Source organism: Ranitomeya imitator, chromosome 8 (genome assembly GCF_032444005.1).
Source record: "Ranitomeya imitator isolate aRanImi1 chromosome 8, aRanImi1.pri, whole genome shotgun sequence".
Taxonomy (NCBI): Eukaryota; Metazoa; Chordata; class Amphibia; order Anura; family Dendrobatidae; genus Ranitomeya; species Ranitomeya imitator.
In genome coordinates, this window is record NC_091289.1 from 179139899 (window position 1) to 179167841 (window position 27943).

The window sequence follows — 27943 nt, forward strand, 5'->3', positions numbered from 1 at the left end:
AAAGAGCAAGTTTCACCCATTCATCCAAAAAAGAATTTTTGAAATCAGGATGCAACGTAAAATAAAAAATAATCGATATTTACCTTGCAATAGAGGAATACCCCTTTAAGAGGGATGTCCCAAAACTTTTGTCCATATAGTCTATCTGGCGCAATCACGGGGTGTGGGCCGTGCGTGGCCCCGGGGTGTGGGGCGTGCGTGGCCCCGGGGTGTGGGGCGTGCGTGGCCCCGGGGTGTGGGCCGTGCGTGGCCCCGGGGTGTGGGCCGTGCGTGGCCCCGGGGTGTGGGCCGTGCGTGGCCCCGGGGTGTGGGCCGTGCGTGGCCCCGGGGTGTGGGCCGTGCGTGGCCCCCGGGTGTGGGCCGTGCGTGGCCCCGGGGTGTGGGCCGTGCGTGGCCCCGGGGTGTGGGCCGTGCGTGGCCCCGGGGTGTGGGCCGTGCGTGGCCCCGGGGTGTGGGGCGTGCGTGGCCCCGGGGTGTGGGGCGTGCGTGGCCCCGGGGTGTGGGGCGTGCGTGGCCCCGGGGTGTGGGGCGTGCGTGGCCCCGGGGTGTGGGGCGTGCGTGGCCCCGGGGTGTGATGTGAGCCACTCATGTCCTCGCTTTATACCACAGACCTCATAGAGCAGCAGTTTTCTGGGAACGACTCGCAGGTGTGCGGCGGCGGCTCCTGGTGCTGACAGCTCTATGTGACTCACACAACACCCTGAAACTCACGTCATCACGTCCGCCGCACACGCAGAAGGCGACAGACACCAGGACAGACGCACACTGTGCGGCAGGAGATGGACGGAAGCGACTGCGGTTATGGAGTAACCAGATCTAGCGCCACCTGCCTCCCAATACATGAACTGCCATCTGCCCAGAACATGCAACAAGTGCCGCAGAATATGCTGGCGATAGGTTCATCCATCAAGTCGCCATGGCTAGAGGTCGAGCCGATGGCCACGAAATAAATAATATTAATAAAGACAACTAATATATCCCATTGGACTTCCGCAGATGAAATCCATTTATGATGATATCTTCTATTAATACCAGGTGAGTATGTCCATGACGTCTCACCTCTGCCAGTAAGGCCCAGGTTGGGTACTAGTGATGGTTGCTCCACAGATGGCTCCTCCATTGTCTCTTGTAGTGTGCTGCCCTCTCCTGGTAACATGCTGCAATGACGTCTATTTTACTACATGGTCTTAGGACAGCAGGGGAGCGATGGAGCAAAGATTTAGGAATCATAATTAGTGCTGCAAATCAGGAGAATTTCTGAATGCAGAAAGAAAATCATATATGATTCTAGTAAATTATAGTAATATATGTAGATAATTAGGATAGACTGTAATCTAATAGCCATGCATACGCTTAGATGGGCCGGTCCAACTATGAGCTCCACTGTATGCGATATAATCCAGGTATAGATGCATATAATGTCTAATACATGCTGTGTTATGCTCCAGAGCTGCACTCACTATTCTGCTGGTGCAGTCACTGTGTACATACATTACATTACTGATCCTGAGTTACATCCTGTATTATACCCCAGAGCTGCACTCACTATTCTGCTGGTGCAGTCACTGTGTACATACATTACATTACTGATCCTGAGTTACATCCTGTATTATACTCCAGAGCTGCACTCACTATTCTGCTGGTGCAGTCACTGTGTACATACATTACATTACTGATCCTGAGTTACATCCTGTATTATACTCCAGAGCTGCACTCACTATTCTGCTGGTGCAGTCACTGTGTACATACATTACATTACTGATCCTGAGTTACATCCTGTATTATACTCCAGAGCTGCACTCACTATTCTAGTTGTTATTAGAAACAGTCATTAATCTCCGCAGAGACTGAACAAGAAGGGACTGCTGTGAGGCTTCAGCTGTAAACATTTGCTTGCAGACATTATAGAGGTAAGACACAGAAGACCTACTAGAATCCCTTTATAACAAGAGCCCGAGCCACAGATGCCATGCTGCAGGTGGCGCCCCCTCTAGGTTGGTATAACAGACGCAGGTTTACATTTGGTTCTTGTATTTTCTCAGATACAGTCAGAGCAATATACAAAAATAAAAATGACACACGCACAGCCCGCGCCGGGACGTCTGCACAGGAGCCGGGCGTCAGCGAAGCGTCTCTGGTGAAATTACTGGTATTAAAAGTCCATAGAGGAAAAACATAAATAAAGCGCGGTTCTCCCGGCCCCACGGACGAGCGTCGGATCAGCCCCCATCTTAGTCCTCCCACGGACTCATGTCTGTGTCGATGGCCACACAGTTGTACGCAGCGTAGCGCAGCTTCTCCTCGCAGATCTTGGCGCTGAAAAAAAAAAAAAAAGATGGCAGAAAGTAACAAAAAGCGCTCATGTTTGTGCAGATGGCGGCATTATTCATGACAACAGAGAGGAGCAATGAATGACGGATTCTGGAATCCTCTGCTTTCCACCGTGGCACATGACTGTGGCGATAACATAAGCAGAGCCGGGGCGGTGCGTGCAGATACTGTACCTGGGGTAGTTGGGGAGGTATAAAGTGCTGGAGCAGGTGGAGGATTCGGGGAGGGAGTCAGTAGTGTCAGAGCTGAGGACAAGAAATCACATGGTTATGGGGAAGATGAGCCGAGACCCCCAGACGGCATCTCCTGCATGTACCATCGTACTCACCCGGATTTATCCGGATAAACATATAAGGGCGCGGGAAGACGACTGCGCCCGGTGACGAACCTGAGGAAGCGGCTTCGATCCTCTGAAAAAGTACAAGATGAGAACATTTCGTATGACTACGAAAGTAGCAAACCGCCTATACCCGCCATCTACACCCTGTGGATCACCGCCCGTAGTAAAACTACAACCCCCAGCATGCCCTAAGAGAAGAACAAAGGAGTTGTACATTTGCAGAAGACACAGGTAAAAAAGGTTCTTAAATGGTTAAAATTGCAACAGGCAACATTGCAATTTACCCCTTATTAAAAGTCCTCTCCGTTCTCAAGATTAGAGGAGTTTTTAATGCCATAGTTACCGACTACCTCTGCCGTCTCAAAGTGGCCGCTCCTAAGCGGACCGGATCACTGGATCGGACCTTTAGTGCGTCTGCGCTCCTCTGATACTGCAGAGGTAACAGCTGCCCCTGCAAGCAACATGGTAGAGAGCACAGCTCGGACCAGTGGTGCCACCATGCCGCTAGTCCGAACGGTCTATCTTCAGGAGTGCATAGCCATCCAACAACCATGGAAGCTGGGAGGCAGAGTAGCGGTGCGCTCCTTTGATACTGCAGAGGTAACAGCTGCCCCTTCAAGCAACATGGTAGAGAGCACAGCTCGGACCAGTGGTGCCACCATGCCGCTAGTCCGAACTGTCTATCTTCAGGAGTGCACTGCCATCCAACAACCATGGAAGCCGGGAGGCAGAGTAGCAGTACGCTCCTGCAGAAAGAAGATGAGGAGGGTGCAGTTTACCATAAAAAGCAGTAAAACAGTCAGTCGATTCCCACTATGGCTGTAAGGACATGACTGGGGTTGTTTCACAGGTTAGAGACCACGAGCAGCTCTCATACGACAGTGTGGGGTTATTATGTGCTCGGCCCGATGCGCTTCAGTCCCATAGATGCAAGCTCTAACACTCCGCCACGGGCAGCGGACACTCACCATTTGTGAAGTTATTTAGCGCCTCCCAGAAATATTGAACTCGAATATCGGTTGGTTCCAAATCCTCAAAGCGTGCTGCAGAGGACACGAAACGCGTCAGCACTGATCACACTTCACAGACTATAAACATAAGCCATGGGCAAACTTACTGAGCTTTTTTAGGGCCTCCACTGAGATCTCGGGGTCGCCACAGACTTTCTTTTCCAGCTCTTGCCAGGTGAGAAGATCCAACACTGCCTGAGGAACGACTTTCAGCAGTCCGGCCTGGATGGCCTTGGTCTACAAAACATGGCGGCAAATGATTAAACACAAACTGCAGGAAAGTCAAAGGAACTGCTATAGGGAATCGTCATAAACATTAGTGAGTGCAGCTCTGGAGTATAATACAGGATCAGTAATGTAATGTATGTACTCAGTGACTGCACCAGCAGAATAGTGAGTGCAGCTCTGGAGTATAATACAGGATCAGTAATGTAATGTATGTACACAGTGACTGCACCAGCAGAATAGTGAGTGCAGCTCTGGAGTAAAATACAGGATGTAACTCACGATCAGTAATGAATGTACACAGTGACTGCACCAGCAGAATAGTGAGTGCAGCTCTGGAGTATAATACAGGGTGCAACTCAGGATCAGTAATGTATGTACACAGTGACTGCACCACCAGAATAGTGAGTGCAGCTCTGGAGTATAATACAGGATGTAACTCAGGATCAGTAATGTATGTACACAGTGACTGCACCACCAGAATAGTGAGTGCAGCTCTGGAGTATAATACAGGATGTAACTCAGGATCAGTACAAGATCAGTAATGTAATGTATGTACACAGTGACTGCACCAGCAGAATAGTGAGTGCAGCTCTGGGGTATAATACAGGATGTAACTCAGGATCAGTACTGTAATGTATGTACACAGTGACTGCACCAGCAGAATAGTGAGTGCAGCTCTGGAGTAAAATACAGGATGTAACTCACGATCAGTAATGAATGTACACAGTGACTGCACCAGCAGAATAGTGAGTGCAGCTCTGGAGTATAATACAGGGTGCAACTCAGGATCAGTAATGTATGTACACAGTGACTGCACCACCAGAATAGTGAGTGCAGCTCTGGAGTATAATACAGGATGTAACTCAGGATCAGTAATGTATGTACACAGTGACTGCACCACCAGAATAGTGAGTGCAGCTCTGGAGTATAATACAGGATGTAACTCAGGATCAGTACAAGATCAGTAATGTAATGTATGTACACAGTGACTGCACCAGCAGAATAGTGAGTGCAGCTCTGGGGTATAATACAGGATGTAACTCAGGATCAGTACTGTAATGTATGTACACAGTGACTGCACCAGCAGAATAGTGATTGCAGCTCTGGGGTATAATACAGGATGTAACTCAGGATCAGTAATGTAATGTATGTACACAGTGACTGCACCAGCAGAATAGTGAGTGCAGCTCTGGAGTATAATACAGGATGTAACTAAGGATCAGTAATGTAATGTATGTACACAGTGACTGCACCAGCAGAATAGTGAGTGAGGCTCTGGAGGAGGCAGAGCTGCAAACACTTCGTCCTCCTCCGTCTGGTCTCTTACCTGCTCTTTACTCTCTTCCAGCCGCGCTTTCTGCACCATTTGGATGAATTCCAGGCGGTCCTCGTAGCGCACAGATATGTTGCTGCCGCCAGGTACCAGCTCCACCATTCTCTGGTCGCTGAGGACCGTTGTGTACGTCAGTTCTCCTCCAAACTTAAACTCAAACGTGTCTTTATCCATCAGCTCCATCATCTCCAGAAGCTTCACCTGGCAGAGAAACAGCGCCCCCAGCAGGTCAGGACATGTACTATGATTACGTGTTAGTCACAGAGGGGTCATACATTAGATACAATGATAGGGTGGGCAGGCACCACACACCGGGCGGCCATGTTACATGATATATAGTCTGAGACTATGAACTCACAAGTAGAGAATCGACGGCTGGGAAATCCTTGCTCCAGCTCACGTCCTCTGCCGTCAGCTGCTTCCATATGAGTCCGGGTAACGCCAGGACCTGCGGGCACAGGGTGGTCAGCGGAGAAGGGAAGAGACAGAGAACCACGGCACACAGAGGAACTAAAGTACCAGGAATTCTTTCCCCCTTAGAGCTGCGCCCATCAGCTGCCCGATCCAGTTGTACTTTGTCAGATCCTTGCAGGATGGGTTGGGGACGTACATATCCCGTGCCTCCCCGGTGCCATTCCCCTGGAACAGAACAAGTCATAACATGTAAATGTCCGATACCATTGTGGCAGACAGAGATGATGCGACCCATGAGCTCAACTACTCCATCACAAGTACTGGGCATGACGTGATCGATAACAGCTCGTACCAACCATGGAGACCATTGTGCCAACCATGGGGACCACTATGCCAACCATGGGGACCACTGTGCCAACCATGGGGACCACTGTGCCAGCCATGTGGACCACTGTGCCAACCATGGGGATCACTGTGCCAACCATGGGGACCACTGTGCCAACCATGGGGACCACTGTGCCAACCATGGGGAACACTGTGTGAACCATGGGAATCACTGTGCCAACCATGGGGACAACTGTGCCAACCATGGGGATCACTGTGCCAACCATGACTGACAACTGCCAGCGTCCAGCAGCTAATATCGGGTAAAGATAGTGCGACAAGCTTGCTGACTGTTTCCAGCAGAGCTACAACACGTGGCCTGTAGGTGGCATTAAGCTTTAGGCATTCTCACCTGGTTTGATGTCCGCACGAAAAATGGCAGTGGTACCGGAGAATCAGCAGAACTGGGGCAGAGCTCCTCTGATATATCAGCCAGACTGTCTCGAAAACCTCCACCTGTGGAGTACAACATAAAAACACCCCTAAAATCAGTGTAATAATGTACAGCATGACACCACTACAGAATTATAGCCTGCCGGAGATGCTGGAATACCTGGGGATGATAATATCAGAATGAAAACGTTCTGGAATATATGGCACACTACATCATTTGTCTCAGTAGCTGAGGATGATGTTACCTCTGACAGCGACACCATCAGATGGAGTCAGTTTTCTGCACAGAACAGTCTACCTGATAATAAATGACTATAAGGGATAATTTTTGGATAATTTATTAATAAGAAAAAAAATAATTAATAGTACGTCAGTATACCTTTAGATTAAATAGGCTGCTGGTTACTACCGGGTTATCATGCATTTTCATGGTGAGGTCACTTTGACACTACAAAGGCTAGGCTTGTGTTACAGAACTAGAAAGGGGTTGGAGACAGTCCTAGGAGACAAAGGATATTCCAGCTTCTGGTCGTAGATATTAAAAAATATTTAAAGACTTAAAAATCCATGAGACTAAAGCGAGGAGCAGGAAACAACACGGCGACGCGTTTCAAACGCAATACACGGTTCTTCCTCAAGACCTGATGGGAAAAATTTCCCATCAATCCTAAGACGACCATGAGTGAATCTGATAAAATAAAAGTCACATGACATTTAAAACTAGGCAAAAAAAAAAATGACAAAACACATTTGGATACATTTAATGAAATGAAATAAACAAAACAACAATTAGAATGTCTAATAATGGCACATGACATAATGGCGCAAGTTTAGACCTTGGGGATCTAGTACCCAAATTAAATATCCAGAAGGCCTCCCTGGTGAGGAGCAACCTTCTCGTATTCCCCCCTGCAGCAGGTCCCTCACCCTTTCGATGCCCCACACCGGTTTTGTCCTCATACAGAACAGGTAAATATTTCATAATAATTTGTGTAAGATGTGAATGGACAATACTGGTTTGGGGGAATTTTTCCTATTATTACATTCAATCAGATTGGTTCCAATGTTCGCACACAGTCAGGCTATGTTCACACGTTGCGTTTTTGGAACCTTTTTTTATTGCAAATTTTCAGCTGCGTTTTACAGTATCAGCAAAGGCTATGCCTTTTCAGAAATCTCATGCACACACCTTGTTTTTTTTCCTGTTTTGTCAAAAAGCTGCCTTTTTGCAAAACGCAGCATGTCACATCTTTCAGAGTTTTTTGCAGCGATATTCACCCATTGAATTCAACGGGTGGTGCAAAAAATGCTGCAAAAAACCCCACAGGTATCAGGTTTTGTTTCGTTTTTTGGTGCCAAAACCTGATGAAGTTGCATCAGATTATTGTTTCATTGCACTCAGTATAAAACCCCAACGTAAAATTCATAAGGCCTCACGGTCACCCCCAGGCTCACCCGCACTCCGTACCTTGATCAATGATTCCCTCTGCAATGAATTTACACTCCCACCATTGGTCGTAACGCACCGGCCACCTGGAGGAACAAATGGGGGCGTCATGATAATGAGCTACACGTCATAACAGAAATATGTAAAATTCCATTAATCCGACATCCGATCAGGGTCAAGATTATGAAATTCTGGATTATCAAACGGTCACAAAAAATTCTATAAATCTTCCGGAGAACAGGGTGGAGCATCGCAGAGATGCAACGTACAGATACAAGGTGCGGCTGCACTGACCGGTAATCCAGGGGCTTCTCAGACTTGTCGGTGGGCTTCAGGCCTTCATATACCTGGGGGCAGAGATCGTACAAAAATAACATAAAATTCGGCAAATTATTAATGTATTTGTGGGGGTTTCCCTCCCTGTGCGAGCTCTCCATGCATATTGTTCTGCATTGACCCTCGGGTACCTGGCTGAAGACGGTCTTCTTGTAGGTTGGGTCCAGGGCCGGGTTGTCCCTGTGCTCCACCGCCAGCCTGCGGTTTATATACAGGCGGGGCATGAGGTTGGGCTTGCTGGTCTCGGAGTCCTTCAGGCACTGAGTGATGAGGGGGCAGCGGCGTTTGGACAGAAGCAGGAACTGCTTAATGTGCTGAAATCAGAGGGACGACACGATGAAGGGGCCGGAGCCTAAAAACAAAAACTTTCTAATAGATGTCAATCAAGCTCAGAAAGGATCAACTAGACTTGATACAACTGAAGCAAACCCTCAGCTGTGAGAAGTATCAGTTCAGGAGGGTGATACAAGAATCTCACCTTCAGTTGGTTAAAAGTGCCGACACTGTGGTCCCAGACGGGAACGAGGTGATGGAGGACGCTGTCCAGCAGCCGGACAAATCTGGAGGAGAGAGAGGTTATAAAATATTCTTTATTTAAGGATCAGTCGATAGGGCGCCTGTCGATAACACAAACGGAGGCAGTGCAGGATGGGGCCGTATACGACATTATGAATGCCGCCCATTACAGTGCCATCTGCTGCGTCATTGTGCCAAAATTCGGCTTTTATTGCTTGTAAATTAGGTCTGAAAGTGCACTGGTGGCGCATGACCGTACCTGCGGTTTATGGCTCCTCTGCGCCTCTCTCTGTGCACGCTACTTGATTGACAGATTAAAACAGCAGTGACGTTATACAGCAGAGCCACTGTCTCCGCTGTCAACCTGCAGCAGAGCCTCTGTCTCCGCTGTCAACCTGCAGCAGAGCCTCTGTCTCCGCTGTCAACCTGCAGCAGAGCCTCTGTCTCCGCTGTCAACCTGCAGCAGAGCCTCTGTCTCCGCTGTCAACCTGCAGCAGAGCCTCTGTCTCCGCTGTCAACCTGCAGCAGAGCCTCTGTCTCCGCTGTCAACCTGCAGCAGAGCCTCTGTCTCCGCTGTCAACCTGCAGCAGAGCCTCTGTCTCCGCTGTCAACCTGCAGCAGAGCCTCTGTCTCCGCTGTCAACCTGCAGCAGAGCCTCTGTCTCCGCTGTCAACCTGCAGCAGAGCCTCTGTCTCCGCTGTCAACCTGCAGCAGAGACCCTGTCTCCGCTGTCAACCTGCAGCAGAGACCCTGTCTCCGCTGTCAACCTGCAGCAGAGACCCTGTCTCCGCTGTCAACCTGCAGCAGAGCCTCTGTCTCCGCTGTCAACCTGCAGCAGAGCCTCTGTCTCCGCTGTCAACCTGCAGCAGAGCCTCTGTCTCCGCTGTCAACCTGCAGCAGAGCCTGTCTCCGTTGTTAACTTTCAGAAGAGCCACTGTCTCCGTGCAACCTGCAGCAGAGCCACTGTCTCCGCTGTCAAAGAAGAGCCATAGTCTGCAAGTGTGCAGATACGTCTTCTCGTGCACTTGCAAATCTAATTGACGTAGCAATAAAAGCTAATTTTCGCCCAATCATGCAGCAGATGGTGCCACTAGAAGCACCATAAATAATGCTTCATACTGACCTGCCTTTGGTGTTATTCATAGGTTGCCTTTAATTACCTGATCACACAGCAGCCACATAATCAGTTCCATGTTACGCCCGGATCTCCTTACCTGCACTAAGAGCACCATATGTACCAGGACTGTAGATACGGCCCCTATATGCTCATGTGAACAAGCTCATAATTTCAGGGAGACCAATACCGCTCATATAAAGCAAATCTGCCAAGACATTGCGTCACGTGCGCTGACCTCTGGATGACTGTGGCTCGCCGGTACAGGACATCAGGGTCAATGGCTTCCAGGCGCGGGTATCGTACCAGGTTGGGAGGGTGAAACATGTCAGCCGTCATCCCCAAATCCCTTTCCTTAGAGGACTTAATCTTTATCCCGCGAATTCGGACATCAATCCCTTCATCTACAAAAAAAACCCCAGAGAAAATAGATATGAAGCCTCCAGCACTATTAGTACCGTGACCTACTAATAGGCCTTGGATTTTCAATTCCTCAGCATTTTCAAGATCTTTTTTGCACACTAATCCGGGACATTGTTTCTCATAGTCTAACAACAAACGCTGATCAAGCGCTGCGCTCACAACTGAGGGTTTGCTACAATGCATCACTCTGGTCAGTCCGCAAAGGAAGAAAGCTGGGTGAGCAGGACTGGGTCAGGATTGGTTTTCAAACTGGGGATGTAAAGAAGAAGGCATCCATTCACTGACAGCAAGCAGAGTAGGAACTAAGGCACAGAGTCTCCAAACAATGAATTGCACAGGGGGTGATGCCACTTTATTTGCAGAAGATGAGGCACTAGCCCTTTATATAACAGGCCATGAGAGATGAGATGGGACCGCCATTTCCGGCACTGCCCCGTTCACCCACTCACCAAAGCACTCAGTGATCCGGATCTCAATGAGCGGGATGTGAGAGATCATGTCGTCCAGGACACACACGTCTCCGATGAGGCTACTGCCGAGAGAGGAGAGGGCAGACACACAAAGTTACGGATCTGGTAAACGCAACAGGATCGGTAATGGATTACACATTTGGATCTAAAGCTAAAGATCACGAGGTCGTCAGTCAAAGAGGCTTAAAGGTCCTAAAAACAAATCGCTTCCTACTCCACCCCCCGGATCCGTTCATGAGGTCGACTTACTGGGGTGTTCTAAAGTTTGGAAGTTATCCCCTATCCATGGATAGCTTCCCAAATGCCGGGACCCCCACCGATCCAGAGAAGCGCTGCTCTGCAGCGCAAACTGCGGCTCCATTCATTCTTATGGGGGAACCGAAAACAGAGTTCAGCACTCTCATAAGAATGAATGGAGCGCAGGTGCGCATGATTGACCACGGATCCATTCCCACGGGGCCCCGCTTCTCATGATCAGCGGTCAGACTCCCAGTGATCGAGACGTTATCCCCAACCCCATGGATAAGGAATAGCTTCCAATCTTGAGACTACTTCTTTAGAGGGGTCATTCGGCCTTAAGCTACAAGTCTGCATCGCGATGATTCTCCGGTGCCGGGAGCTCATGTGATTTGCAAACTATTGGCTACATTCCCACTAGACTTGCATTGAGCGAGGCTGCGCACGTCTAGACGGCATGTGACCGCGCGTATGCAAATCACATACTTATGGTCACGCGTCCGCCGCCGGCACTGTAGAATCCTCACAGCCTGCAGAAAGTGACTGCAGACTTGTAGCCTCAGGCTGGACAACTACTTTGAGGAATTTTTGCAGGTTTTACTTTTCAATGCAAAAAATAATGGGAAGTAATCACCGAGGTGCAAACATCCAACATAATTAGGAATCTGGTGTAAAAGGCCAATATTAAATAAGGACCCCCGAGCCCTCCTGTAATACCCCCTGCCTGTGCCCCTCATACGTACTCCTCTATAAGGACATCATTGAGTTTCTTCAGGTTCTCCCTCTCGCCCCCATAGACCACGACTCGCTTGGGCATGTAGTTCTCGTCAGTGGAGTCGACCGTCAGCATCAGTTTCCTGTACGATGAGGGGAAATGAATAATAATAATGACCCACAAGTAACACAGGCTCCGCCGGTGACTATGGGACTTGTAGTTCGCCAGGTTCTGAAGTGCAAAGGTACGGATGAATCTGCAAGATTATCTGCGACCAGAAGATGGCAGAAGCCATCACTGTAGGCCCCCCACGGTATACACTGCCCACTCTTACTTGACGACGGTGCCTTCTTTCATGTGCAGCTGGATCCAGTGTTGCCCATGGGACCCATCGCTTTCCCAGTAGGTGTCGTGTTGTCCGTCAGTCAGGGCGGACAGGTTGTTCTCCTCCTGTAATGGCAGGTTTCACGAGTCAGGACTTTTTTTATTGACCATCAAAACAAAATCCCAGTAAATATCAGCCCTGCAGGCCCTGGGAAAGCTGGGTGACAACCAATATGGCTGCCATGATAGCTCCCCTGTAGGCTGTTGCACAGCTCTGTTTCGCCACATCTGCCTTCCTCAAGGGTGGCACTGAACTTGCAAGGTCTCCGTTTTTGCAAACGCTGCAACATTCAGGAATTGGGCAGGGGGATTTATAGAAGGTAGGGGGCAGATTTATCCAGAAGAGGGCGCCACTTGTGCACTGACAGATATGGAGCGGAGCTATATTGTCGCCTCGCAGTGGCAGACGGTCCGACCATCTGGTTATTGGCACAGGGTGGGGTAATAAAAGACGACGGGGAAGCAAAGGTCTAAAGATATGAGCAGAGGCTACGTGCTTCCAGCGAGGCCACGTCCTGGAGCCGTACCGTGGCCGACGACACATTGATGCTCTCCACAAACTGCTTCATGTTTCCCAAACTCTCGTCCTCCTTTCCCACGCGCTCGTATAAGAAGTGAACCAGATCCTCGTCGCACTCGTACGTCCAGGACGGAGGAATGAACCTGCGGAGAGGGAATGGCGGCACTCACTGCGTATCCCCCACGCTCCACGGTTTAATGCCAGCACCTGTATAATGAGTTCTCACCGTAATTTCGGCACGGCCTCCGCGTCCGGCGGTGTGATCTGGGGCTTCTTGCCGAGACGCATGGAGTATGTGGTGTGTACGACGTCTTCCCACCTGCAGACGAGGAAAAAGAAACCAAGGAAGGGTGAAAACTGACGGATAGGGATGTGCTTTATCTACAGAACTGTGCAAAAGTTTTAGGCGGGTGCAAAAATTAAAAAAAAAGTGCTGCAGAGTAAGAAGCTATCAAATAAAGAAGTTTGTTTTCATCAATTAACAAAAGAGAAATCTGAATCCCATCCTATCTGGTGGCCGCCGTCAGTGTTCTTATCACTTGCAGGAGATTGTTCCAAACATCCGGGAGAACCGACCCCAGATCTTCTGTGCATTTAACACTTCCATTTTTTAAAGCATTTTTGCTTTGCAGCATTTTTTCCACATCTGCCTAAAACTTTTGCACAGCGCTCGCCGGTGATGTGTAATTCTATAATTTACCTGCTGAGGGGCTTGTAGTCCACCCCGAATATCTGCTGCTGTCTGTAGGCTTTATCGGCCGACTCGACCAGGACCAGCCTGTCACCGCCCTCATCCTGCCTGCAGAGAAGGACCCAGCCCTCCGCCAGGTCGCAGCTCTCGCTATACTCCTCCATCTGCTCCTGCAGAAAAGAGACCGGAGTAAGCTCTGTCACTCCACTTATGGGGGCCCTCAGCGCTCATCCAATTGGTGCACTGGGGTAGAAGTATTACACGTGCTTCACTTTACCCGGTACTGATCCGGAATGACATACTCCAGTCACATCCAGAGCTGCATGCACAATTCTGCTGGCTACTTCTGAAGGTACTGTGATTAGACACTGAACCAGCAGGGGGCAGCCTGACTGCAGCTCTGGGTGTGACCGGAGGATAAGGCACAAGATCTGCACCAGGATTAGGGGATTATATGTGTCCTGCCAGGGTCACGTTTTCTGGCATTAGCGGTGAATTCGCACCTTGCTCAGCTTCACCCAGAGGCCGTTAGCGTTGCCGTATTCCTCCCCCGTGGCTCGGATGCAGCTTCCCTTACGGACTTCCACCGTGGCACGTGACAGCTTCTTCAGGTTCTGCTTGGAGAACCCCGGGGCCTCCCACACAGTGAGCAGGGAGCGGGCGGAGGCCGCGGTGCTGGGGTCCTTACAGATCTTGTACAGCACCTCCCCAGGAACATAGCACAGCACCTCGGGGAGGGGGACAGCGCGGCGGAAGCAGTCGATGCACTCCAGTACACAGCGGATGTGGGCCAGGAGCCGGCGCGGGTTGTTGGCGTCCTGCATGGCTGCAGCGTTCACAGGAAATGGGGCGAAGGGGCCCCAAAAACTTCACTGTAAGGGAGACAATGAGAATACATGTAATACATGACAACAAAGGATCAAGGAGACATGAAGTGCAGGTCGAGGAAAGGTGGAGATGCCCTAGATGGTGGAGGTGCCCTAGATGGGGGAGGTGCCTACCTGGTGGAGATGCCCTAGATAGGTCGGTGCCCTAGAATGTGGAGGTGTCCTACATGGTACAGGTACCCTACATGGTGGAAGTGACCTAGATTGTGGATGTGCCATACATGGTGGAGGTGCCCTAGACGGTGGAGGTGCTCTAGACAGTAGAGGTGCCCTAGACAGTAGAGGTGCCATACATGGTGGAGGTGCCCTAGAGGGTGGAGGTGCCCTACATGGTGGAGATGCCCTAGAGGGTGGAGGTGCTCTAGACAGTAGAGGTGTCATACATGGTGGAGGTGCCCTAGAGTGTGGAGGTGCCCTACATGGTGGAGGTGCCCTAGAGGGTGGAGGTGCCCTACATGGTGGAGGTGCTCTAGACAGTAGAGGTGTCATACATGGTGGAGGTGCCCTACATGGTGGAGGTGCCCTAGACGGTGGAGGTGCTCTAGACAGTAGAGGTGTCATACATGGTGGAGGTGCCCTACATGGTGGAGGTGCCCTAGACGGTGGAGGTGCTCTAGACAGTAGAGGTGCCCTAGACGGTAGAGGTGCCATACATGGTGGAGGTGCCCTAGAGGGTGGAGGTGCCCTAGACGGTGGAGGTGCTCTAGACAGTAGAGGTGTCATACATGGTGGAGGTGCCCTAGAGGGTGGAGGTGCCCTAGACGGTAGAGGTGCCATACATGGTGCAGGTGCGCTAGACGGTGGAGGCACACCCCAATTACATCCCAGTATATGGCCAGACCTGAAATGAGCGAGTCACAAGAGCTGACAATCTACATGGTCCATGCGATCACACCCTGCTCCAGGCAGTGGTGGTGATAGAAACGCCCTCATGTGTCATACAAGTGTCCGGCGCTGGCACTACAGGTGACTCACAGAGCTGTTTACTGATCTATATAAGGAACACGCCTGATCCAACAACAGTCCCCGAAATATGGCGAAGATGGGTCAGCGAGCACCTGACCTATTAACAGTATTCAGGATACACCATACTAAAAACTGATGGGTCTGTAATGTGAGCCCCCATAAGTGCTGGCAGAGAATAAACAGTATGGCTCTATATAGGTGCATGGGATTCAAAGGTGACTGAGGGCACATGGATCCTGTATGAGCAGTGCTATATGCTGGAGATCTATAGGGGATGTCACTGAGCACTGCACAGATCTATAGGGGACATAACTGAGCACTGCACAGATCATAGCTCTATAGGTGACGTCACTGAACACTGCACAGATCACAGATCTATAGGGGACGTCATTGAGCACTGCACAGATCATAGCTCTATAGGGGACGTAACTAAGCACTGCACAGATCACAGATCTATAGGGGACGTCATTGAGCACTGCACAGATCATTGATCTATAGAGAACGTCACTGAGCACTGCACAGATCTATAGGGGACGTCACTGAGCACTGCACAGATTTATAGAGGACGTCACTGAGCACTGCACAAATCAATAGGGAACGTCACTAAGCACTGCGCAGATCTATAGGGGACGTCACTGAGCACTGCACAGATCACAGAGCTATAGGGAACGTCACTGAGCACTGCACAGATCGATAGGGGACATCACTGAGCACTACACAGATCACAGAACTATAGAGGACGTCACTGAGCACTGCACAGATCTATAGGGGATGTCACTGAGCACTGCACAGATCTATAGGGGACGTCACTGAGCACTGCACAGATCACAGATCTATAGAGGACGTCACTGAGCACTGCACAGATCTATAGGGGATGTCACCGAGCACTGCACATATCTATAGGGGACGTCACCGAGCACTACACAGATCACAGAACTATAGAGGACGTCACTGAGCACTGCACAGATCTATAGGTGATGTCACCGAGCACTGCACAGATCACAGAACTATAGGGAACGTCACTGAGCACTGCATAAATCTATAGTGGACGTCACTGAGCACTGCACAGATCACAGATCTATAGAGGACGTCACTGAGCACTGCACAGATCTATAGGGGATGTCACCGAGCACTACACAGATCTATAGAGGACGTCACCGAGCACTGCACAGATCACAGAACTATAGGGAATGTCACTGAGCACTGCACAGATCTATAGGGGACGTCACTGAGCACTGCACAGATCTATAGGGGACATCATTGAGCACTACACCGATCTATAGGGGACATCATTTAGCACTGAAAAGATCACAGATCTATAGGGGATGTCACTGAACACTGCACAGATCTATAGGTGACGTCACTGAGCACTGTACAGATCACAGAACTATAGGGAACGTCACTGAGCACTTCACAGATCGATAGAGGACGTCACTGAGCACTGCACAAATCTATAGGGAACGTCACTAAGCATTGCACAGATCTATAGGGGACGTCACTGAGCACTGCACAGATCACAGAGCTATAGGGAACGTCACTGAGCACTGCACAGATTGATAGGGGACGTTACTGAGCAATACACAGATCACAGAACTATAGCGGACGTCACTGACCACTGCACAGATCTATAGGGGACGTCACTGAGCACTACACAGGTCACAGAACTATAGGGAACGTCACTGAGCACTACACAGATCTATAGGGGACGTCACTGAGCACTGCACAGATCACATATCTATAGAGGATGTCACTGAGCACTGCACAGATCTATAGGGGATGTCACTGAGCACTGCACAGATCTATAGGGATGTCACTGAGCACTGCACAGATCTATAAGGGATGTCACTGAGCACTGCACAGATCTATAAGGGATGTCACTGAGCACTGCACAGATCTATAGGGGATGTCACTGAGCACTGCACAGATCTATAGGGGATGTCACTGAGCACTGCACAGATCTATAGGAGATGTCACTGAGCACTGCACAGATCTATAGGGGATATCACTGAGCACTGCACAGATCTATAGGGGATGTCACTGAGCACTGCACAGATCTATAGGGGATGTCACTGAGCACTGCACAGATCTATAGGGGATGTCACTGAGCACTGCACAGATCTATAGGGGATGTCACTGAGCACTGCACAGATCTATAGGGGATGTCACTGAGCACTGCACAGATCTATAGGGGATGTCACTGAGCACTGCACAGATCTATAGGGGACGTCACTGAACACTGCACAGATCATAGCTCTATAGGGGACGTCACTGAACACTGCACAGATCATAGCTCTATAGGGGACGTCACAGAGCACTGCACAGATCACAGAACTATAGGGAACGTTACTGAGCACTACACAGATCTATAGGGGACGTCACAGAGCACTGCACAGATTGCATAGACCCCAGGGGGAGGACATGGTGGATGCAGATCTGTAGTGGCGGCCATGGTGCAGGGCACATCATACAGGTGCTGGGGTTCTGGACCATACAGATCTATGGAGGGGTGAGGAGGACTATATACACGGGGCAGGAGATCAGCGCGTCACATCCACAGGGAGCACAGAGCGGAGCACAGGCCGCGAACGTACAGTCAGCACAGAGCTCACCTCCGGCCCCAGATCACCGAGCATCCCAGGAAGAAAGAACCCGGAACTACCGCTACCGTATATCACCGAGGAAACGCGCAGCGCGTGCACAGAGCGGGGTGGTGCTGTGAAGGTGCAGTCAGGCTCAGGTACACAGAACACAAGCAGCCTGCAGCAGTGTTACACAGGAGAGGATTAGATACACAGCTCAGCAGACAGAATCACAAAGGATAGGATTAGATACACAGCTCACAGTCAGTATCACACAGGATAGGATTAGATACACAGCTCAAAAGACAGTATCACACAGGACAGGATTACATACATGTAGATTGTGAGGGGCCGGGTCCTCCCCCTCTTTCGCTGTGTATATTATATACATACACTGCTCAAAAAAATAAAGGGAACACTTAGGGTATGTTTCCACGTTCAGGAAATGCTGCATAGAGACGCAGCGTCAAACACGCAGCGTCCAGATGTTACAGCATAGTGGAGGGGATTTCATGAAATCCCGTCTCCACTATGCGTGGTAACACGCATCCGGCGGCCCTGCGATTCCAGACATGCTGCACGTCTTTTTAGATCATAGCATGTCCGTTTACCTTGCGGCGACGCTGCGCCGCCGCAAGGTATAACACAGGGCCCTATGTGTGGGGTGCAATGAACACATCCGGCATCATCGCGTCTCCAGAAGGGGGCGGAGCTTTGGGCGGAGCTAGTTCGCCACTCCGTAAAAACCGCCGGCCGTCCTGAACGTGGACACGTACCCTTAAACAACAGAATCTAACTCCAAGTAAATCAAACTTCTGTGAAATCAAACCGTCCACTTAGGAAGCAACACTGATTGACAATCAATTTCACATGCTGTTGTGCAAATGGAATAGACAACAGATGGAAATTATTGGCAATTATCAAGACACCCTCAATAAAGGGGTGGTTCTGCAGGTGGGGACCACAGACCACATCTCAGTACCAATGCTTTCTGGCTGATGTTTTGGTCACTTTTGAATGTTGGTTGTGCTTTCACACTCGTGGTAGCATGAGACGGACTCTACAACCCACACAAGTGGCTCAGGTAGTGCAGCTCATCCAGAATGGCACATCAATGCGAGCTGTGGCAAGAAGGTTTGCTGTGTCTGTCAGCCTAGTGTCCAGAGGTTGGAGGTGCTACCAGGAAACAGGCCAGAACACCAGGAGATGTGGAGGGGGCCGTAGGAGGGCAACAACCCAGCAGCAGGACCGCTACCTCAGCCTTTGTGCAAGGAGGAACAGGAGGAGCACTGCCAGAGCCCTGCAAAATGACCTCCAGCAGGCCACAAATGTGGATGGTTTGAGTGCCCGACATCCACAGATGGGGATTGTGCTCACAGCCCAACACTGTGCAGGACGCTTGGCTTTTGCCCCAGAACACCAGGATTGGCAAATTCGCCACTGGCACCCTGTGCTCTTCACAGATGAAAGCAGGTTCACACTGAGCACATGTGACAGACGTGACAAAGTCTGGAGACACCGTGGAGAGTGATCTGCTGCCTGCAACATCCTTCAGCATGACCGGTTTGGCAGTGGGTCAGTAATGGTGTAGGGTGGCATTTCTTTAGAGGGCCGCACAGCCCTCCATGTGCTCGCCAGAGGTAGCCTGACTGCCATTAGGTACAGAGATGAGATCCTCAGACCCCTTGTGAGACCATATGCTGGTGCGGTTGGCCCTGGGTTCCTCCTAATGCAGGACAATGCCAGACCTCATGTGGCTGGAGTGTGTCAGCAGCTCCTACATGATGAAGGCATTGAAGCTATGGACTGGCCCGCCCGTTCCCCAGACATGAATCCAATTAAACACATCTGGGACATCATGTCTCGCTCCATCCACCAACGTCACGTTGCATCACAGACTGTCCAGGAGTTGGTGGATGCTTTATTCCAGGTCTGGGAGGAGATCCCTCAGGAGACCATCCACCGCCTCCTCAGGAGCATGTCCAGGCGTTGTAGGGAGGTCATACAGGCACGTGGAGGCCACACACAATACTGAGCATCATTTCCTTGTCTTGAGGCATTTCCACTGAAGTTAGATCAGCCTGTAATTTGATTTTCCACTTTGATTTTGAGTATCAAGCCAAATCCAGACCTCCATGGGATATTCATTTTGATTTACATTGATAATTGTTATGTTTTATTGTTATGAACACATTCCACTATGCAATGAATAAAAACTTGCAACTGGAATATTTCACTCAGAGATATCTAGGATGTGGGATTTTAGTGTTCCCTTTATTGTTTGAGCAGTGTATATTATATGGCTGTGACCTTGTCTTATTTTTAACTCCCTGGAATTAATTTTGCTTTAAAATAAATAGTAATAATAATACGGGGACTCCGCAAACTGCATCACAACTAATAGGATTAGATACAGCAGCTCAGCATATAGTATCACACTGCTTGGATACATAGATGCTCACTGTTGTGGAGGAAGTAAGGTGGTCTTCCAGTGGAGGTGTATCCCTCCACGACAGCCACTCCGCTCATCCTCTATGGGACTATGGAGTGTTGTGTTGGGCTTTCTCCGGCAGTCCTGTGTAGAATGATTGGCGCACTATCGCTGGATTGTAATGATGCCCCCTTCTGCCGATCAGTGCAGGATCCCAGCGATCAGACCCTGGACATTATCTCCCATCCGGCCAATATTCCTCTAAATTCACTTTAATTCATTAGATAATGTTACACCCGTCTCCTCGGTCGCTGCTGGATCTGCCTGACATCTGATAACTTTCATCTGAAGCCGAGTCTTTATCTTCTGGGAACAAATGTGACCACGTACTGAACGCAGCAATAGATAAAGTATACATCCAACTACGAGAAGCGATATCATAAATCTCCTGTGCAATAAGTGAGATATATCTGCTGGGGGGATGAATCGGAGAACATTCGGAAAAATTATAAGAACCAAAAGAAATCACCAAACATACGTAGAATGTGATGTAGAAATAAAATACCGTTATTGACAAGAGTGGAATAAGAGAGCAGCACATACGAGGGGCCGCACACAACGATACAAGAAAACATCAAAATAAAAACTGAACCACTGGGCAACTAATAGAACAGCACATGTGAACATATGTCCATAGCCTGAAAGAAGATGACTGCGTCCCACAATGGCAACGTGAGAGACAAAGGCTACAGTGAAAAAGCTGATAAATGATGTCAGATCATAGGTCAGAGGAACGTATAGGCACATATATAAAGAGATGAGGGCGCGTATAATCTAATGATAGGGAATATATCCACAATATAGGAAATCATAAGCTGTAATGAGCCCAGAATGTGAGAGACCAACAGGTAAAACCTATTAGAATGCAGCTCCTATGAGAGAGCGGCAGAGGCCGCGTGTATATAACCGAGTATCTCTGACCGCAGAGGCCGCGTGTATCTGACCGAGTATCTCTGACCGCAGAGGCCGCGTGTATCTGACCGAGTATCTCTGACCGCAGAGGCCGCGTGTATCTGACCGAGTATCTCTGACCGCAGAGGCCGCGTGTATCTGACCCAGTATCTCTGACCGCAGAGGCCGCGTGTATCTGACCCAGTATCTCTGACCGCAGAGGCCGCGTGTATCTGACCGAGTATCTCTGACCGCAGAGGCCGCGTGTATCTGACCGAGTATCTCTGACCGCAGAGGCCGCGTGTATCTGACCGAGTATCTCTGACCGCAGAGGCCGCGTGTATCTGACCGAGTATCTCTGACCGCAGAGGCCGCGTGTATCTGACCGAGTATCTCTGACCGCAGAGGCCGCGTGTATCTGACCGAGTATCTCTGACCGCAGAGGCCGCGTGTATCTGACCCAGTATCTCTGACCGCAGAGGCCGCGTGTATATAACCGAGTATCTCTGACCGCAGAGGCCGCGTGTATATAACCAAGTATCTCTGACCGCAGAGGCCGCGTGTATCTGACCGAGTATCTCTGACCGCAGAGGCCGCGTGTATCTGACCGAGTATCTCTGACCGCAGAGGCCGCGTGTATCTGACCGAGTATCTCTGACCGCAGAGGCCGCGTGTATCTGACCCAGTATCTCTGACCGCAGAGGCCGCGTGTATCTGACCGAGTATCTCTGACCGCAGAGGCCGCGTGTATCTGACCGCGTATCTCTGACCGCAGAGGCCGCGTGTATCTGACCGAGTATCTCTGACCGCAGAGGCCGCGTGTATCTGACCGAGTATCTCTGACCGCAGAGGCCGCGTGTATATAACCGAGTATCTCTGACCGCAGAGGCCGCGTGTATCTGACCGAGTATCTCTGACCGCAGAGGCCGCGTGTATCTGACCGAGTATCTCTGACCGCAGAGGCCACGTGTATCTGACCCAGTATCTCTGACCGCAGAGGCCGCGTGTATCTGACCCAGTATCTCTGACCGCAGAGGCCGCGTGTATCTGACCGAGTATCTCTGACCGCAGAGGCCGCGTGTATCTGACCCAGTATCTCTGACCGCAGAGGCCGCGTGTATCTGACCCAGTATCTCTGACCGCAGAGGCCGCGTGTATCTGACCGAGTATCTCTGACCGCAGAGGCCGCGTGTATCTGACCGAGTATCTCTGACCGCAGAGGCCGCGTGTATCTGACCCATTATGTCTGACCGCAGAGGCCGCGTGTATCTGACCCAGTATCTCTGACCGCAGAGGCCGCGTGTATCTGACCCAGTATCTCTGACCGCAGAGGCCGCGTGTATCTGACCGAGTATCTCTGACCGCAGAGGCCGCGTGTATCTGACCGAGTATCTCTGACCGCAGAGGCCGCGTGTATATAACCGAGTATCTCTGACCGCAGAGGCCGCGTGTATCTGACCCAGTATCTCTGACCGCAGAGGCCGCGTGTATATAACCGAGTATCTCTGACCGCAGAGGCCGCGTGTATCTGACCGAGTATCTCTGACCGCAGAGGCCGCGTGTATCTGACCGAGTATCTCTGACCGCAGAGGCCGCGTGTATATAACCGAGTATCTCTGACCGCAGAGGCCGCGTGTATCTGACCCAGTATCTCTGACCGCAGAGGCCGCGTGTATCTGACCGAGTATCTCTGACCGTAGAGGCCGCGTGTATCTGACCGAGTATCTCTGACCGCAGAGGCCGCGTGTATCTGACCCAGTATCTCTGACCGCAGAGGCCGCGTGTATCTGACCGAGTATCTCTGACCGCAGAGGCCGCGTGTATCTGACCGAGTATCTCTGACCGCAGAGGCCGCGTGTATCTGACCCAGTATCTCTGACCGCAGAGGCCGCGTGTATCTGACCGAGTATCTCTGACCGCAGAGGCCGCGTGTATCTGACCCAGTATCTCTGACCGCAGAGGCCGCGTGTATATAACCGAGTATCTCTGACCGCAGAGGCCGCGTGTATCTGACCGAGTATCTCTGACCGCAGAGGCCGCGTGTATCTGACCGAGTATCTCTGACCGCAGAGGCCGCGTGTATCTGACCGAGTATCTCTGACCGCAGAGGCCACGTGTATCTGACCCAGTATCTCTGACCGCAGAGGCCGCGTGTATCTGACCCAGTATCTCTGACCGCAGAGGCCGCGTGTATCTGACCGAGTATCTCTGACCGCAGAGGCCGCGTGTATATAACCGAGTATCTCTGACCACAGAGGCCGCGTGTATCTGACCGAGTATCTCTGACCACAGAGGCCACGTGTATCTGACCGAGTATCTCTGACCGCAGAGGCCACGTGTATCTGACCCAGTATCTCTGACCACAGAGGCCGCGTGTATCTGACCCAGTATCTCTGACCGCAGAGGCCGCGTGTATCTGACCGAGTATTTCTGACCGCAGAGGCCGCGTGTATCTGACCCAGTATCTCTGACCGCAGAGGCCGCGTGTATATAACCGAGTATCTCTGACCGAGTATCTCTGACCACAGAGGCCACGTGTATCTGACCGAGTATCTCTGGCCGCAGAGGCCACGTGTATCTGACCCAGTATCTCTGACCGCAGAGGCCGCGTGTATCTGACCCAGTATCTCTGACCGCAGAGGCCGCGTGTATCTGACCCAGTATCTCTGACCACAGAGGCCGCGTGTATCTGACCGAGTATTTCTGACCGCAGAGGCCGCGTGTATCTGACCGAGTATTTCTGACCGCAGAGGCCGCGTGTATCTGACCGAGTATCTCTGACCGCAGAGGCCGCGTGTATCTGACCCAGTATCTCTGACCGCAGAGGCCGCGTGTATCTGACCCAGTATCTCTGACCACAGAGGCCGCGTGTATCTGACCGAGTATCTCTGACCGCAGAGGCCGCGTGTATCTGACCGAGTATCTCTGACCGCAGAGGCCACGTGTATCTGACCCAGTATCTCTGACCGCAGAGGCCGCGTGTATCTGACCCAGTATGTCTGACCGCAGAGGCCGCGTGTATCTGACCCAGTATGTCTGACCGCAGAGGCCGCGTGTATCTGACCGAGTATCTCTGACCGCAGAGGCCGCGTGTATCTGACCGAGTATCTCTGACCGCAGAGGCTGCGTGTATCTGACCCAGTATCTCTGACCGCAGAGGCCGCGTGTATATAACCGAGTATCTCTGACCACAGAGGCCGCGTGTATCTGACCGAGTATCTCTGACCACAGAGGCCACGTGTATCTGACCCAGTATCTCTGACCGCAGAGGCCACGTGTATCTGACCCAGTATCTCTGACCACAGAGGCCGCGTGTATCTGACCCAGTATCTCTGACCGCAGAGGCCGCGTGTATCTGACCGAGTATTTCTGACCGCAGAGGCCGCGTGTATCTGACCCAGTATCTCTGACCGCAGAGGCCGCGTGTATATAACCGAGTATCTCTGACCACAGAGGCCGCGTGTATCTGACCGAGTATCTCTGACCGCAGAGGCCACGTGTATCTGACCGAGTATCTCTGACCACAGAGGCCGTGTGTATCTGACCGAGTATCTCTGACCGCAGAGGCCGCGTGTATCTGACCGAGTATCTCTGACCGCAGAGGCCGCGTGTATCTGACCCAGTATCTCTGACCGCAGAGGCCGCGTGTATCTGACCGAGTATCTCTGACCGCAGAGGCCGCGTGTATCTGATCGAGTATCTCTGACCGCAGAGGCCGCGTGTATCTGACCGAGTATCTCTGACCGCAGAGGCCGCGTGTATCTGACCGAGTATCTCTGACCGCATAGGCCGCGTGTATCTGACCCAGTATCTCTGACCGCAGAGGCCGCGTGTATCTGACCCAGTATCTCTGACCGCAGAGGCCGCGTGTATCTGACCGAGTATCTCTGACCGCAGAGGCCGCGTGTATCTGACCGAGTATCTCTGACCGCAGAGGCCGCGTGTATCTGACCCAGTATCTCTGACCGCAGAGGCCGCGTGTATCTGACCGAGTATCTCTGACCGCAGAGGCCGCGTGTATCTGACCCAGTATCTCTGACCGCAGAGGCCGCGTGTATCTGACCCAGTATCTCTGACCGCAGAGGCCGCGTGTATCTGACCGAGTATCTCTGACCGCAGAGGCCGCGTGTATCTGACCGAGTATCTCTGACCGCAGAGGCCACGTGTATCTGACCCAGTATCTCTGACCACAGAGGCCGCGTGTATCTGACCCAGTATCTCTGACCGCAGAGGCCGCGTGTATCTGACCGAGTATTTCTGACCGCAGAGGCCGCGTGTATCTGACCCAGTATCTCTGACCGCAGAGGCCGCGTGTATATAACCGAGTATCTCTGACCACAGAGGCCGCGTGTATCTGACCGAGTATCTCTGACCACAGAGGCCACGTGTATCTGACCGAGTATCTCTGGCCGCAGAGGCCACGTGTATCTGACCCAGTATCTCTGACCACAGAGGCCGCGTGTATCTGACCCAGTATCTCTCACCGCAGAGGCCGCGTGTATCTGACCGAGTATTTCTGACCGCAGAGGCCGCGTGTATCTGACCCAGTATCTCTGACCGCAGAGGCCGCGTGTATCTGACGGAGTATCTCTGACCGCAGAGGCCGCGTGTATCTGACGGAGTATCTCTGACCGCAGAGGCCGCGTGTATCTGACCGAGTATCTCTGACCACAGAGGCCACGTGTATCTGACCGAGTATCTCTGACCACAGAGGCCACGTGTATCTGACCGAGTATCTCTGACCGCAGAGGCCGCGTGTATCTGACCCAGTATCTCTGACCACAGAGGCCGCGTGTATCTGACCCAGTATCTCTGACCGCAGAGGCCGCGTGTATCTGACCCAGTATCTCTGACCGCAGAGGCCACGTGTATCTGACCGAGTATCTCTGACCACAGAGGCCACGTGTATCTGACCGAGTATCTCTGACCGCAGAGGCCGCGTGTATCTGACCGAGTATCTCTGACCGCAGAGGCCGCGTGTATCTGACCGAGTATCTCTGACCACAGAGGCCACGTGTATCTGACCGAGTATCTCTGACCGCAGAGGCCGCGTGTATCTGTCCGAGTATCTCTGACCGCAGAGGCCGCGTGTATCTGACCCAGTATCTCTGACCGCAGAGGCCGCGTGTATCTGACCCAGTATCTCTGACCGCAGAGGCTGCGTGTATCTGACCCAGTATCTCTGACCGCAGAGGCCACGTGTATCTGACCGAGTATCTCTGACCACAGAGGCCACGTGTATCTGACCGAGTATCTCTGACCGCAGAGGCCGCGTGTATCTGACCGAGTATCTCTGACCGCAGAGGCCGCATGTATCTGACCGAGTATCTCTGACCACAGAGGCCACGTGTATCTGACCGAGTATCTCTGACCGCAGAGGCCGCGTGTATCTGACCGAGTATCTCTGACCGCAGAGGCCGCGTGTATCTGACCGAGTATCTCTGACCGCAGAGGCCGCGTGTATCTGACCGAGTATCTCTGACCGCAGAGGCCGCGTGTATCTGACCCAGTATCTCTGACCGCAGAGGCCGCGTGTATCTGACCGAGTATCTCTGACCGCAGAGGCCGCGTGTATCTGACCGAGTATCTCTGACCGCAGAGGCCGCGTGTATCTGACCGAGTATCTCTGACCGCAGAGGCCGCGTGTATCTGACCGAGTATCTCTGACCGCAGAGGCCGCGTGTATCTGACCGAGTATCTCTGACCGCAGAGGCCGCGTGTATCTGACCCAGTATCTCTGACCGCAGAGGCCGCGTGTATCTGACCGAATATCTCTGACCGCAGAGGCCGCGTGTATCTGACCCAGTATCTCTGACCGCAGAGGCCGCGTGTATCTGACCGAGTATCTCTGACCGCAGAGGCCGCGTGTATCTGACCCAGTATCTCTGACCGCAGAGGCCGCGTGTATCTGACCGAGTATCTCTGACCGCAGAGGCCGCGTGTATATAACCGAGTATCTCTGACCGCAGAGGCCGCGTGTATCTGACCGAGTATCTCTGACCACAGAGGCCACGTGTATCTGACCGAGTATCTCTGACCGCAGAGGCCACGTGTATCTGACCGAGTATCTCTGACCACAGAGGCCACGTGTATCTGACCGAGTATCTCTGACCACAGAGGCCGTGTGTATCTGACCGAGTATCTCTGACCGCAGAGGCCGCGTGTATCTGACCGAGTATCTCTGACCGCAGAGGCCGCGTGTATCTGACCCAGTATCTCTGACCGCAGAGGCCGCGTGTATCTGACCGAGTATCTCTGACCGCAGAGGCCGCGTGTATCTGACCGAGTATCTCTGACCGCAGAGGCCGCGTGTATCTGACCGAGTATCTCTGACCGCAGAGGCCGCGTGTATCTGACCGAGTATCTCTGACCGCAGAGGCCGCGTGTATCTGACCCAGTATCTCTGACCGCAGAGGCCGCGTGTATCTGACCCAGTATCTCTGACCGCAGAGGCCGCGTGTATCTGACCGAGTATCTCTGACCGCAGAGGCCGCGTGTATCTGACCGAGTATCTCTGACCGCAGAGGCCGCGTGTATCTGACCGAGTATCTCTGACCGCAGAGGCCGCGTGTATCTGACCCAGTATCTCTGACCGCAGAGGCCGCGTGTATCTGACCCAGTATGTCTGACCGCAGAGGCCGCGTGTATCTGACCCAGTATGTCTGACCGCAGAGGCCGCGTGTATCTGACCGAGTATCTCTGACCGCAGAGGCCGCGTGTATATAACCGAGTATCTCTGACCACAGAGGCCGCGTGTATCTGACCGAGTATCTCTGACCACAGAGGCCACGTGTATCTGACCGAGTATCTCTGACCGCAGAGGCCACGTGTATCTGACCCAGT

General features: G+C 51.7%; 1 protein-coding gene across 2 annotated transcripts; it reads right to left on the reverse strand.

The window, feature by feature from the left end:
* Positions 1 to 2014: 2014 nt before the first annotated feature.
* HECTD3 (HECT domain E3 ubiquitin protein ligase 3) lies at positions 2015 to 17818 on the reverse strand. Of its 2 annotated transcripts, none has more exons than XM_069737997.1 (22): positions 17749 to 17818; positions 13790 to 14158; positions 13296 to 13456; positions 12822 to 12914; positions 12603 to 12738; positions 12026 to 12141; positions 11720 to 11833; positions 10719 to 10801; positions 10085 to 10250; positions 8695 to 8776; positions 8348 to 8530; positions 8175 to 8227; positions 7902 to 7966; positions 6393 to 6496; positions 5762 to 5881; positions 5601 to 5690; positions 5237 to 5443; positions 3789 to 3918; positions 3640 to 3714; positions 2660 to 2741; positions 2505 to 2576; positions 2015 to 2316 (listed from the first exon to the last, which is right to left on the reverse strand). In XM_069737997.1, exons 2-22 carry the CDS (start codon positions 14108 to 14110, stop codon positions 2232 to 2234), a joined length of 2538 nt encoding a protein of 845 aa, XP_069594098.1. In that variant the 5' UTR covers positions 14111 to 14158; positions 17749 to 17818; the 3' UTR covers positions 2015 to 2231. The 2 variants fall into 2 exon arrangements, with proteins under 2 accessions (XP_069594098.1, XP_069594100.1); XM_069737999.1 differs by having other exon boundaries at positions 17731 to 17773.
* Positions 17819 to 27943: the final 10125 nt, after the last annotated feature.

Bases quoted from the DNA above. Each gene is read 5' to 3' on its own strand.
- HECTD3 (XM_069737997.1), bottom strand. From the start codon at position 14,110: ATGCAGGACGCCAACAACCCGCGCCGGCTCCTGGCCCACATCCGCTGT. The intron at 12,915-13,295 runs GTAAATTATAGA...CCTCGTCTGCAG, and splicing joins GACTACAAGCCCCTCAGCAG to GTGGGAAGACGTCGTACACA. The intron at 12,739-12,821 runs GTGAGAACTCAT...CCCTCTCCGCAG, and splicing joins GAGGCCGTGCCGAAATTACG to GTTCATTCCTCCGTCCTGGA.